This window comes from Myripristis murdjan, chromosome 24 (assembly GCF_902150065.1).
Source record: "Myripristis murdjan chromosome 24, fMyrMur1.1, whole genome shotgun sequence".
Classification (NCBI taxonomy): Eukaryota; Metazoa; Chordata; class Actinopteri; order Holocentriformes; family Holocentridae; genus Myripristis; species Myripristis murdjan.
This window is the reverse complement of record NC_044003.1, coordinates 15,398,438-15,413,526: the sequence shown is the minus strand read 5'-3', so window position 1 is coordinate 15,413,526 and position 15,089 is coordinate 15,398,438. Positions and strand designations below refer to the sequence as shown.

Genomic DNA, 15,089 nt, shown 5'->3' with positions numbered 1-15,089 from the left:
ATTTATCAATTGTCCGCTGGTAAGAAGTAAAAAAAAAAAAAAAAAAAAAAAAAGTGTATTCAAGAAAAAGTCTGTGTCAATTTGATGTAATAATTTGACGTAATGATGAATTATAAGATTGTGTGTTCAGCTGGAATTGATATACTGAAATTTATTTATGAGTTCATCACAGTTATACATATTTGCAGTCACAATCAATGTATTTTTTAAAGACTTGGGCATATACCTTTGGATCAGATGGGGATTTATAGATAAATTGATAAGGGCGCAAATGCTGAAACAGTGTTCAGAGACAATGGGTCTGCATGTACCCGTGGTGTAAAATGGAAGTATAATGAGAATTTCAATTACATTGTGAAATAGAAGAAAAGATGTTAAATTTGGACTGTTGGCTTGCATCAGAGCAGAAAGGCTTAAATTTGGTTCTGCTTTTCTTGCAGATTTTCAGGTGTTGTCTAGGTGTGTTACTGTTTCCATCAGTCAACATGGATTAGACCTGTTTATTCTTAGTTTATGTCTGCAGATAGTCTATAGAATTGCACAAAAACACATCTTGATGTTTTCTTAATATCCAAATTTTACTCAAACAGAGAAGAATGGCACTCAAGCTGCTAAAACCACCCTGGCTCCGCTTGTGCACTAGTGTACAATTTGCCTCTGGATTCGCCAGCAAAGACAGACAAGCCACCACATTTGATTAAATCCAAATGCCGAGTTCTATTACACTGAATGCGTGTCACACAACAGTCAGCATAACAGGCACATTGTTCTCACTGGCATGCAATTTAGCCCGCAATGGCCATATTTAATAAACCTGTGTGTGACTAACATGAACTGCACTTGGCATCACTTACCATTAATGCTACTACAACTGCTATTACTACTCTCACTGTATTTACTGACCTCATTTCACATGCGAGTAATATTATTGCTGCTACAACTACTACTGCTGCCACCATAAAAAACAAACAAACATAAAAGTAATGCAATATCTCTGTGAGATAAAACAAATGAGAGCAAGTGTTGCAGATGTGTTGCCTGTTTAAGGTCCAGCAGAGCCAATTATCTGATCGTCCTCCATGAGATTTCCAAGATGAACATGTTTTCATGATTAGTTATGTGTTAATTACAAAGTTTTTGTACTTTTTTTCCCCCCAGCTGGTCAATGACACCTACAACAGGCCATGTTGGTCAGTTCCACCGTCTAACCCCTAAAACGAAAATGGTTTCAAACATCTTGTATCAGTCATGTCTCAGTCTGGGTAAATCAGAAAAAGGGCATTTTACCCAAAATGTTGGAATAAGACTCCAAGACAACATATGATGGAATGTATTGCGTGGATAGCCATGAAATTTGGTGATACTCATGCTCTCCAGAGGATAAACTCTGTCAGTTTTGGTGACCTCATGTCCTTTCTTCTAATGCTGGATTTACAAAATATAATCGCAGGAAGATTCGTCTTGAATGTGAGGCGGCATGGCTCAGGACGTCAAAGTGTCCTTGAGCAAGACACTGAACCTCTAACCGCTCCCGATGGGCAGTTTGGCACTTTGCATTGCAGCCTCTGCCCATGAGTGTGTGAATGTGTGTGTGAATGGGTGAATGTGAGTCAAACACTGTAAAGTACTTTGAAACGTCAGTAGACTAGAAAAGCACAATAGTCCATTTGTAGTGACCCCATGACCTTTCCTCTAATGCAAATATTTGACTTGTAGACAAATCTCTCTAAATGTCTTTGATGGATTGCCAAATAATTTGCTGTGCCTACTCGTGATTCCCAGGGAATGAACCCTATCAGTTTTGGTGTCACGGTGACTTTTCCACCAGTACCACCCTTGGACCAGTATCTCTCCGTCTACTGGGCAGATTGACATATTTGTTGAGTGCCTTTGTACTCCCCAAAGAAAGATTCCTCTTGATTCTGATGATCCCATTACATTTCTTCTAGCAGCATCCTTAGGCCAAAATGCCAATTTTAATATCTTAAAATCTACTGGGCTGATTACATGAAATCTGGAAAGCATGTTCATGCTCCTCAGAGGAAGGACCCTGTTTGGTGACCTCATGACCTTTCCTGTAGCACTACATAGGCCAAAATGTACAAACCCCATTCCCCCAGTATGTGTACAAAGCCAGTGGAGGTCAAGTGCTAGTTTTAATGATTTATGACATGAAAACAATGAGAAGAACTCCTCACTATCTCATTTCCTGCTGAATTATTTATTATGACGATGTTTGACCTTAGTTTGACCTTTGTCCAGTATACCTGTCTGTCCAGCCTTCAGACCTTCAAACTTGTTTGCCCTGATGAAGGTCAACCAGGCCGAATAATTGCCACACTAAATAATTCAGCAGGAAGTGATGCAGTGTGCGGGAGCTCTTCTTGTTATTTCCAAGTTGTATTTTATACCGACGCACCTGTCACGTGTTCAGGTGTGCCAAGATTTTTTCAAACACTTTAAATGATTTATGCCACGACAGCCACGCTCACATGATCACACGTCAGTTTGCTATTGTAAAATGTTTGGAAAGAGCTGAAAAAACAAGAATGTTTAAGACTGCAATGGCTGCAAATAAACCCTAATGCACAAAACCTGGAAACCAATTTCATAGGAGTCAGTGCAGGACCTATTTGCCCAAAAAGATTCTCAGCCTCTACCGGCCTCTAGATGTCATATTACTTTGTGTGCCAGTGCTGTTGTTGCATTACAGCACAAAACACATAATCATGTTTATGATTATGTGTTTTGTGTGTGTTTATAGTCAAGTCATTTTGCAAGGCAAATTTTAACAGAGGCTTATTATGCAAAGTCTGGCGTCAAGATATTTTTATTTGCACTCAAGTTTCATTTGAGCACCCTTGTTCTGTCACTGCTTTGGTGTAAATGGAGGCAGGTAAGAATTAAAATCCGGTCATTCCATAGATATGAAAGATCAGAGATTTTTTTTGGTAGAATGGCATTATATTAGAAATCTGTTAGGAAGAAAGTACTGTGTAAGAGCTTTCATCGACTCTGGCTTTCATGACAGAGGATAAATAATGCAACCTGACGACTGAAGTATGAATATGACCTCACGCCATCAGAAGAATATGACACAAAACAGCAGGATGACTTGGTTTTTGTTGTTGATTCTTCTCTGGATTCTCCCTGTTTGTGAGTAGACACAAGTCAATAAATACATAACTTCAAAAGTTAGGCTGTAATTGTAAATTGTTAAACTCTTAGGACATTATCTTTTTAGCATAAAAACTGGAAAACCAAGAGCAACCTGAATCTTATAATTCAATACATTTCTCTCACTTATCATCTCATTTGACTTAAATAATGCTTGTTTTCCTAGGCCCAGCCAAAAAAAATGAGTGTAAGAAAATAAGAAAGTTTTTGACTGACAATAAACCTAATTTTATTGCTGCTGACAACTACAATGGCATCGTCTCGGCAACCGAGCAGTGCGGTGAGTCAAACTGATAATGCATGTGAAATTAAAATACTACAGAAAAGTTGTGGGCTGGCTATAGGCACACTATACATCAGATTATTGTTTGTTCATCAAATGTTAATTTCCAAATCAGTTCTATGGTTGCTGTAAAATCTTCAGCAGATGTCTGTTATGCATTCTGGAAACAACTGTGACACCAGTGAGTTCAGGTGTGTGAGCGTTTGCAGTTGTTGGCAGTGTTGAAAATGCTACGAAGGCAATTTCCAAACTTCATTGATGTCCAACTTTATTTGTCGAGCACACCGTAACTAAAGAAACTGTAATGTGTGACATAAACAAAACTCAGACAAAACGCGCACACGCAAACACACGCACAAAGCTCCATATTCTACAATACGCGGTATACTGACTGCATTGTACACTTTGATTACAATGGCCACACACTTTTTTTACACAAGTTTTTAAAGAATCTTATGCAAATGAATGTTATTGTGTAGCAACACACACATTTATTATGAATGTCTATGAATGTCAACACATTTTCTACTGTTAAGTTGTTTTTTTTTTTTTTTTTTCTTATTTAGCATAATCAAAACATTACCCTGATTTTAAACCAAACTTCAATCAAAGTTGTTTTGGGTGGCAAACTTTAACCTGTTATGATATTATGATTATGATGATAATCATTGCCATAATCATGATCACACTCATCATAATCCACTCTATTTGCAAATAATTTTTTTTAACTCTTGTTTGTAGTGATTGATAATGTTTCCTATCATTAAATCATCATATATCGCTGAAAAATCTGTATTCTTCCTCACTCACAGCAGATAATAGATCCGTAAGCGTACTGATGCTGAACAAAACAAACTGTGAGTACAGCCTGGTTGCTGGTGGAGGAGTGGGGGTGGTGTGGGGTGGTGGTGGTGGGGGGGTCAACCCCATCGCTTCAAATACATCAAACTCAAACCATTTGTTTCTGTATTTAAGTTAAAGAACGACAGTGCAACAAAATCCTAAATGTGTGGGAGGACCAAGGCGGTTTTCATCTGTTGTCCATTGGCAAATGGCACGTCAGGAAAGGCATCTGCCTGCACATCCTGCATGGGAAGAACTGCAGTGTGAATCACCTCAACATCACAGGAGACGGTGAGATGGTTGCATCTCATTCGGACTGCAGCAGAACCAAAACATGCTCTTGCAGTGCACTCATGTCATGTCAGCTATAATTTGCCCGACTGAATTGCAAGGAGTTAAAGCAATAATAATTATATCATCTTGTGACAAAAATTGCCAACAGCAGTTGGGTCAGGGCTCTGTGTTGTAAGTTAAGTATGAAAGAAGTAGATTAATCAAATCCAGTCATATTTGTGGGTTGCTAATAAGAATTCCTGTTATAACCCATATTCTACTCCAGGTACATGTGACCAAGAGGGATTTCCTTACGGTACGCCCATGTTGTTGTTGTTTTCCCAATAACTCACTTTACAGTCAATCAATTTGAGTTCAGTTTCATTACCATTGCTCATTATCATTATCATTATTATGCATTATCATTCTGTATATCTGTAGAGGAGTGGATTTATGTCATTCTAATATATGTTTGTTTGCAGTCATAGGTAACTGTACGATTATGCGTTTGAACACCAAGGATGCCTGTTCTAAATCTAAATATCAGGAGGATTTTTGCCGGGGTACGTCTTTCTCAAGTTGGCCTAAATCTTGCTATGCTATGCCATGTTATTCAAAGCCTATAACAACAAAGTTTTGTTTTTTCTGCCTTTGGCAATAAACAAGAAATAAAATATACACATATTGCTTCTTATGCTGTACTCAGAGGTTTAGGTGCATTACACAAAGTCACTGTTTGACTTAAGAGAGGACAGTTTTAGACAAGAAAGTGTCATAAGCATGTAATTTATAAGTGAATCATGTGACCATGTACAGTACAGGCCAAAAGTTTGGACACGCCTTCTCATTCAATGCGTTTTCTTTATTTTCATGACTATTTATATTGTAGATTCTAACTGAAGGAATCAAAACTATGAATGAACACATGTGGAGTTATGTACTTAACAAAAAAAGGTGAAATAACTGAAAACATGTTTTATATTCTAGTTTCTTCAAAATAGCCCTTTGCTCTGATTACTGCTTTGCACACTCTTGGCATTCTCTTGATGAGCTTCAAGAGGTTGTCACCTGAAATGGTTTTTCAACAGTCTTGAAGGAGTTCCCAGAGGTGTTTAGCACTTGTTGGCCCCTTTGCCTTCACTCTGCGGTCCAGCTCACCCCAAACCATCTGGATTGGGTTCAGGTCCGGTGACTGTGGAGGCCAGGACATCTGCTGCAGCACTCCATCACTCTCCTTCTTGGTCAAATAGCCCTTACACAGCCTGGAGGTGTGTTTGGGGTCATTGTCCTGTTGAAAAATAAATGATCATCCAACTAAACCAGGGGTGTCAAACTCGTGCCATGGAGGGCCAAGAGGCTGCAGGTTTTCATTCCAACTAACAACTCCACCAGGTGATTTCACTGATTAGTCCCGCCTCTCTGTTTCGAGATAGGGTGATCAGTGAAATCACCTGGTGGAGTTGTTGGTTGGAATGAAAACCTGCAGCCTCTTGGCCCTCCATGGCACGAGTTTGACACCCCTGAACTAAACGCAAACCGGATGGGATGGCATGTCGCTGCAGGATGCTGTGGTAGCCATGCTGGTTCAGTGTGCCTTCAATTTTGAATAAATCCCCAACAGTATCACCAGCAAAACACCCCCACACCTCTTCCTCCATGCTTCACAGTGGGAACCAGGCATGTGGAATCCATCCGTTCACCTTTTCTGTGTCTCACAAAGACACAGCGGTTGGAACCAAAGATCTCAAATTTGGACTCATCAGACCAAAGCACAGATTTCCACTGGTCTAATGTCCATTCCTTGTGTTTCTTGGCCCAAACAAATCTCTTCTGCTTGTTGCCTCTCCTTAGCAGTGGTTTCCTAGCAGCTATTTGACCATGAAGCCCTGGTTGGCGCAGTCTCCTCTTAACAGTTGTTCTAGAGATGGGTCTGCTGCTAGAACTCTGTGTGGCATTTATCTGGTCTCTGATCTGAGCTGCTGTTAACTTGCAATTTCTGAGGCTGGTGACTCGGATGAACTTGTCCTCAGAAGCAGAGGTGACTCTTGGTCTTCCTTTCCTGAGTCGGTCCTCATGTGAGCCAGTTTCGTTGTAGCGCTTGATGGTTTTTGTGACTCCACTTGGGGACACATTTAAAGTTTTTGCAATTTTCCGGACTGACTGACCTTCATTTCTTAAAGTAATGATGGCCACTCGTTTTTCTTTAGTTAGCTGATTGGTTCATGCCATAATATGAATTTTAACAGTTGTCCAATAGGGCTGTCGGCTGTGTAGTAACCTGACTTCTGCACAACACAACTGAGGATCCCAACCCCATTGATAAAGCAAGAAATTCCACTAATTAACCCTGATAAGGCACACCTTTGAAGTGAAAACCATTTCAGGTGACTACCTCTTGAAGCTCATCGAGAGAATGCCAAGAGTGTGCAAAGCAGTAATCAGAGCAAAGGGTGGCTATTTTGAAGAAACTAGAATATAAAACATGTTTTCAGTTATTTCACCTTTTTTTGTTAAGTACATAACTCCACATATGTTCATTCATAGTTTTGATGCCTTCAGTGAGAATCTACAATGTAAATAGTCATGAAAATAAAGAAAACGCATTGAATGAGAAGGTGTGTCCAAACTTTTGGCCTGTACTGTAGACTCAGCCATAAAGTTATGTGCTTATTCCATGTTAAGCAAGGCTAAACAGTCCTCCCTTACATCAACCAACAGTAATTTTTCATTGTGCACCCTTAACAAAAGAGTTGATATTTTGCTCCTGATCTTCCACCCATCCAATGTTACAATTCACACTGACATGGTGCTCATAATTCAGCATCTGGAGCTGTGCTAAAGACACATCCTTTACTTTCCATCCTAAAAGCTCCACTCATGGACACACAGCAGGAGTGAACATGCTTGCAACATTTAACATTTTCTTTCCATTCGATATTATGTCATAATGCTCACAAAAATTACTGTGATGGAGATGAGATAAAACTAGGTGTCTTTTCCTTGTAGGTAACTTTTCCCAGAAAAAAAGATATACGGTCAATATAACAAGAACAGGGATAAATTGTTACAACTGTAACAATCCATTGAAAAAACCTGATGAAGTTATTGTTAAAACATCAATTCAAACTGGAGATGAAGAGGACATCGACCCCGCTCAGGCTGCGTAAGACATGTTCATGCATTAAAGACTGAGATCACAGTAGGGACAATGTTTTTTTTTTTATTCAAAATGTTTACTAGAGAAATATATACTTGGGGTTTGATATTGAAAAAATGAACAACAATATAAAGTACCCTTTAAGAGCAAGGAGCAGGTACACTAGACACTACTGAAAAATAATAATATAAACAGTTCAGACATGAGTGATGTATTCAAACTCCAGACAATAAAGAGAATAATCACAATTTCATTTCAATCCAGAATTAAAGGACAATGTCAGGTTAAGGTATAGCCACTATTTAATGTCTATGAACAGCTTAAATGATTTTAGCAGAAGTATAGTTTAACTGCTATAAGGTGGCATAGAGAGGGACAATTTTCTGGTAGACACAGTTTTGTTCAATAGTTCAATAACAATGGAAAAAAGATTTTTGGGCAAAATAATTTAAGCAGAAAGTTCCCTTACTCAGACATTTTTCAAGTCTTTGGAAGATGTTTTTCATACCAAATGAAAATAGGAGAACAAAAAGTAGACAACAAATAAGAATGATAGACACAAACTAAGAAATTGCACACACTTAAAAAACTGGCATTGTCCTTTAAAGTTGCACAAGGCAACTTTATATGTGGCTCTCCAAATTGAAGTGAGAATTAATTGTTTGAAAATTTGGACCTTACAGACCCAAAAATCATGTAACATAATATGAGTGAATTGCACAGGCCCATTCATGTTCATCAGCCCTGCTGGCCTGTAATCACTTTACACAGCAAAAGAAACACTGATGAGTCCAGTTTTCTCTGGACAGAGACTCTCCTGGTGCTGTTTAGGACACAGTGTTCTCTGTTAAGTTTCAATTTATTACGTACGCTTGGAGAGAAGCGTCCATGCTTAACACCATGATTTTGTTTTGGCCTGTAGGGTACATCTTGGAAGTTTAAAGTGTGGATGGGACATTCTTATTATAGATTTTGCAAGATAAATTAGGTGTATTTTTACAGGAAAATTTTACCTAGTGCAGCTTTAAAGTAGAATTTACATGCTGAACACTTAGAATGAACAAATACCATGTCATGCATACCAAACCTCATACAAATAAAGCATGAATTTTCTCTCATCTGCCAACAGCGAGGCCATGAGCAAAGTGTCCTCATGGGTCTCTGAGGTGAAAGAGTCCTCTGCTTCAATGTCTTTGGGAGGAGGCATCAGCGGTGTCTTGATGAAGCAGACAGAAACTAGTCCAGAAGACATGGAGGAAGTATCCTTTGGCTTTTCCTCCCACAACTCCACAATGGACGTGAGTGTTTTCTTTTAATTTGATTTTTATATTTGGTGTATATATGGACAGCAGTAACATAATAATAAATCTCTCAGGGGAGTAGAAACCTCTGCCAAGGTCACAGCTGGAAGTGACAGCCCCACTCCTGCTAAGCCATGTGCCACAGGACATAAGACACCCCCCTTTTGACCAGTCAGTTTGAAAAGTTGATCAGTGCTGCCTTGATGGATGACCAACGTTCCCACTGGGTTATGGGATGTTAGACAGATGCATTTGGAAACTACGGCTGTGTTTGCACTAATCCCCGACCATTGCCACACTCTCTTGTTAGAAACTGGCCCTAGACTGAGCTTTCCCCCAACTTTCTTACATATCCATCCAGCACTTTTTGATATGGTGTTGCTGAAGGATAGATGGACAGACAGGCGGGGCTATCAACCCCCAACGAGAGGTGTCACCTCCTTAGTGGAGGTAATAACCCAGGACAGCTGCCCTATTACAGATTCCAGAATAATAAATATGTTTTATACAGCATTATTATCCCTTGTGTGATTATTATTATCTCAAGACACTAATGCTCAGTTTTCTCACCCTTCTGATTCTATGTTAAACTGAAATTCAGCATGAAGGTTTTACATGTAAAACACTTTTAGGCAAGCCTTTTCTACCACATACAGACTTGAAAATATAATCTTGTGCCAGCATGTGGGAACATATGGGTTATCGAGGGGTGGTTTACAGTGTTAATTCTTGGTCCACGAGCTCAAGTGGCACTAATGCGTGACCAGTGGTGCCCTCTAGTGGTAGGATGGGGGTCGAGGATGAGGACGAGGTTATAAGGTCAGTTTGACCTGATTTCACTACAACCCCAGTCACATCTCTCCTTAACTTATTAAGAAAATCTGTGTTACACACAAACCATGCTGGTGTGGTATATCATGTCCCCCACTTGGAAAAATACCACTTAGCAACACAAACTGTGGAGCCTCACTGTTGGGAGCATACACTGGTACGAAATGTGTGTGCAAAGCTTTAAATAAGAGAATACTGTTGTGTGTTTTGCCATAACAATACAATACAGTGCCTTTAACCAAAACACTTAATTGCTCTGTTCCCTGCAGATTATCGACACCAGAGAGTATACATCTGGCTTTTCAAGGTCTGTGACAATACCAAAACAAGCGTTTGAGAAAGCGTACAGTTTGACCAGTGGTACCCCATTTGTAGGAGTTTTTCGATTCCCCAATATGGCAAAGGTAAAAAAAAAAAAAAAAATTATATATATATCATCTTCAACCAGATATCAGCAATGGATTCAAATCGTGTCATTGTTGTCACAATTTTGTGGTTGTTCCATGTTCTCCAGGATGAGATGAACAGCACTGTTTTAGATAATGAGGTCTTAGCAATTGAAATGGGAGCAGTGATCAAGAATCTCACAGACGATATACTCATCAATTTTCGGAATATCGGAGAGGCAAGTGAACCAAGTTGCAGCATCTATGATTTATTCTTATTTCTTAGGGTGTTTATTTTTATGTTTTGTCTTGTTTTTTGATTAAAGAGCAAATTTTTAAAAGGTTCTGCTCCTTCATTTCTAGGAGGGAAGTCCATCTTGTACATCATGGGATGGAAAAGGTATTTTCGCTGCCACTATTTTGCATGTGTATATAAGGTCATGCAGTTTTTACCTGATGAATTTTTGGATGCATGATCTGGATGAAAGCAACATCTCTGACTGGTTGCATAAAAATCAATGTGGGTGCTACTTCACAGGAAGTCGGCCAAACTGGACAGATGATGGATGTGAGACAATCATACAGGGACAAAACGTTACATGCCAGTGCACTCATTTGACATTTTTTGCTGTATTAATGGTACGTTTTCCTTCCCGTTGTATACTGCTTGCATGATTCAGTAGTTTGACACAGCATGATAAGATTTCATCTTGTTAATATACATTCATAATGGGAAGAGTGCAAAAATCCACAATCCACTATCTTTTGGGAGATTTTTTTCTTTGTGTGATTCTGTTATGCTCTCTCTCACTCTCATTTGTCTGACAAAAATATGATTGCAGCGAAAAAATGCTGAGTCCCAGTGAAAAGAGGTTTGGCACCCAAATCATGCTGATGATACTTAAATATACATGTGTACTGTTTACTTCATTATTGAAGACTGAGACTTGCTTTCATTAGCTGTGCAATCTACAGACTGCAGAATAAAATCAATTCTAATTTAGGAATACTATGAGGTTTATTTTACAGTAATACTTTAGGTAATACTATCCACTGAAAATCACTTAACATACAATAAGTGTTAGCATTCACACCAGACTGAGCCACCAGAGACACAGAGATGATTTCGGTGCCAATCCTCTCATTGTGCACTGAGCAAGGTGACTGATGGATCAGGAGTTGTTACAATTATTAAAGTAATTTGGCTTAGTTTATCAAGTTTAAGATTATCAACCAGATTGGCATCCTGATTATCATGGCCTCTGGCCTCTCCAAAATGCAATGTCTGGTCTCCAGAAAAGTGCTTATTTTTTGTTTCATCTGTGCAGTCTCCACCCAATGTGACCCTCTCTAGTGCTGACCTGAATGCCCTCACCTATATCACCTCTGCTGGCTGTGGCTTGTCCATGTTCTTCCTCAGCATAGTCCTCTTTATGCACTTCTTGATGAGGTAACATTGCATGAGAAAGAGGCTGACAGTCTTTTATATGAGCGTGGCCTCCTTTTTTGTATTCCTGTAAGTTTGGACTGAGTAGGCAAATAGGGTGTGGATGAAGGCAGCCAGGATAACAGAGGCCAGAGTCACTTGTAGTACACTTGTATTATAAATCATTATCCCAATAGTGTTACAAGCCAGGAATGGACACTCTAAAACACTCCATATCTTTATCTGTCTGTGTATAGAGAGATACACAGACTTAGCATTTCCTGTCTTTCCCCATCATCTTCTTAACATGCAACATGAAAAGAAAAAAAAACAAGAAAACTTAAGTATCATCAGACACTTGACTCTCTATAACTACTTTACCAAATTACCAAAAAAATAATTGGATGAGCAAAATTCATAATTAGCCTCTTGTTTGAGCTGAACCATCACACAGCTTTGCAATATTTAGACGTTTACTGTTTAATACGATTCCTTCAGCTTTTGCAGTCTCCCCTCCTAACATACAGTATATGACCTCACTGATATTCAACCTCCTAGGAAGTCCAGGGCGAGCGAGGCCACACATATTCTCATCCACCTTGTCATAGCTCTGTTCCTGCTCAACCTCACTTTCCTGACCAACAACTCAGTAACAAACATGACAAACCCTGTGGCCTGTAAGATCATGGCAGGTGCCATGCACTACAGCATGCTGGCCACCTTCACTTGGTTTGCTGTGAAGGCCGTCCATCTCAACCTGCAACTCTTCATGGCTGGGAAAATTACAATTCACCACTACATACTTAAAGTCTCCATTACCAGTTGGGGTGAGTTGGCAAATTTACCTTCCCTCTTAAGTACAGAGAAATGTTTGAGTAAAGTCCAGCTGTGGATCTTTTTTTTCTGCAGGCTTTGTCAGTTTTTGAAGTTTGAAATCTGTGTGCTTTTAGTTTGTTAGAGTCTGAACAATCATTTTATGAGCTGGCACAGCCAATGCACCTGGTTGGACCATACTTATTAGACTCTTGGTTAAAACACATAATGGCTTCCACAAAACACCAGTTCTCCCTGCTCTCTTCATCTCCAGCACTTCCGAGTGTTGCTGTGATTGTCCTGTTCAGCCTGGACAAATATGGTGAACAAGTCATCAAGACTGATGCGAGTAATGTGACCATGTGAGTCCTGACTGCATATTGGCAAATTATATACTTTCCAATCATGAGTTGCATGATTAGATACTTTGGCTCCCATTGGCTCGCTGATATCTCTCCTTTCTATACCTAGGTGCTGGATAACAGACAGCGATGTCCACTACGCTGTCAACATAGGCTATTATGCTGTGGTCTTCCTCTTGACCTTTACTACCTTCATTACCACACTGGTCTGGCTTTTCCACCACAAGAAAACCAGTGCAGATGTGGCTCAACTGGACAGACATGGCAAGAACATTTTCATCATCACGGGACTGTGCTGCATGCTGGGTATCACGTGGAGTTTTGCCTTCTTTGCCCATGGTGCTCTACGGGTGCCCTCCTACTACATTTTCACCATCCTCAATTCTTTCCAAGGTATCCTCAACTACAATCAGCTTGGCCCTGATCCAGCAGCTTTAAGTAATGACCTCCCCACCCATTTCTTAATCAGTAATTTTCAACTGATAATCATCATTCAACACAACACGTAAATGTAGTCAAGGCCATTGCAAGGACTTTTGTATACCCACCCCGACCACAACCTTCTATTGCCAAAGATCAATTTTACACCTTTTCCGCCTAAGACTATGCATTATCGTTTTTAAATTATTTATCTGCCCCGCTTATGGTTTTTCCATTGTCTGACAAAACAGAATCATTTTTTTTTTCTTAAATTAACCCCTCAACAAAAAGTCACTGTTCAGAGAAACAGTGACTTTTATTATGGAAAAATCCAGCACCCAGACAAGCACATAATATTGTCTCAGTATACTACATAAGGCGGAGCTGTACAAAAATGCAGTGCCAGGGAAGATATTTTGAAATAGTAGCTTGACATGCTACAAGGCACAGTCAAGGTACCCTTTGGAGAACTAATCAGAAAAAAAAATTAATAAACAAACACAAAAAACTCCAGCAATCGTAAAAACAATGCACAAGCCTTTGCTTTTCTTCTGTTATTTGGACAGCAGTCTCACACCATCTTATCCAATATGTCAGATGAATGGGGTTAGTTGCAATTCTGAGTCAGATTTTATCAGATAAATGCTTTGAGATGCAGTCATTTATAAAGTTGTCATTAGATGCCACTATCATACTGGGCAACAATGCAGCAGGTCTGTAAACAGGAATTTGCTGTCAAAGAACATCTGAGTGTGGAAGCTACAGGTGGCTATCTTTTTCCCCCAAGAAAGGCAAAGAAAGAAAGGTCATTTTGAGGTTTAGGGTTGGGCATAAGTTGGTTATGGCTAAGATTAGGGAAGGACTGTAGATAATGAATGTAAGTAAATTAGGACATGCCTTTGCCATCCTTGGGGAAAAATATGCCTACATGTGTCATTTTGACAGGTGCTCTGTTTCACTTCTTGTTGCTTTGAGTGAATCATGCACCAAACCATTTTTAAAGGAGGGGTGTTTTGCTTGGGAAATAGAAACATTTTTCATACATTGCATGATTTTGTGGCTTTGTTTATCCAACTCTGATGCACTAATGAATTTAGTGCATCATTAATGACTTTAATACTAAAGTCATAGAAAGGGGTCTACATCATAACCTACTAGCCCCATCACCTTTCCCCTTTAAACAACGACCTTGTGTAAAGGACATTCCAGGGTTTGTGCATGAGATTGACCTTTGTCTCTACTTGGCAGGTTTCTTTCTATTCCTCTACTACTACAAGACCCAGCAGGTGACAAAAGGCGTTACTGTTGGTTTCGGCAAGCAAAGCTCCAGCAGCACCAGTGGTAGCACCCTGAAAACCACTCTTAACGACCCTCCTTCCAATCCCTATGCCGTAACAAATCCTCAGAGCGACTGATGTTGGTGTCGGCAATACAAGCTCCAGCAGCAGCAGCAGTTCCAACACCTTTACAACCACTCTTCCCTCTAATCCCTATGCCATAACAAATACCCAGAAAGTATAGGACAAAGGGAATAACTAAATCTGAACCACGGATTAGAAACAAGTGCATTTAATCAAGCCCAAAGTGTACCTTTACATATATTAACATTGTGCTTGAGTACTGTAAATAACTAGGACTAGAAACAGCATTCTGATGCTATACTCTTAGAGGCTAATGAGAAGAATATTTTTGATGATACATATTGGATATTTTAAGTGTAAAAAGTTAGGTTTGGATTGATATCTTGCAAAAACTTACTTGGTTTGGTACTTTGCATAAGTTTAAATGGTAACAGTTTCTTGCTGTTGCCATTTCAT

At 39.5% G+C, this 15,089-nt stretch overlaps 1 protein-coding gene across 3 annotated transcripts; it reads left to right on the top strand.

Moving 5' to 3' along the window:
• The first annotated feature begins 2,845 nt into the window (after window positions 1–2,845).
• On the top strand, window positions 2,846–14,897 carry LOC115356367 (adhesion G-protein coupled receptor G2-like). Of its 3 annotated transcripts, none has more exons than XM_030047502.1 (18): window positions 2,846–2,896; window positions 3,032–3,156; window positions 3,344–3,457; window positions 4,276–4,317; window positions 4,436–4,594; window positions 4,863–4,892; window positions 5,065–5,139; window positions 7,583–7,739; window positions 8,863–9,031; window positions 10,135–10,269; window positions 10,380–10,490; window positions 10,615–10,651; window positions 10,790–10,890; window positions 11,580–11,701; window positions 12,236–12,504; window positions 12,765–12,852; window positions 12,962–13,245; window positions 14,521–14,897. In XM_030047502.1, exons 2-18 carry the CDS (start codon window positions 3,063–3,065, stop codon window positions 14,685–14,687), a joined length of 2,154 nt encoding a protein of 717 aa, XP_029903362.1. In that variant the 5' UTR covers window positions 2,846–2,896; window positions 3,032–3,062; the 3' UTR covers window positions 14,688–14,897. The 3 variants fall into 3 exon arrangements, with proteins under 3 accessions (XP_029903362.1, XP_029903361.1, XP_029903363.1); XM_030047501.1 differs by having other exon boundaries at window positions 4,273–4,317; XM_030047503.1 differs by lacking the exons at window positions 4,863–4,892; window positions 5,065–5,139 and having other exon boundaries at window positions 4,273–4,317.
• Window positions 14,898–15,089: the final 192 nt, after the last annotated feature.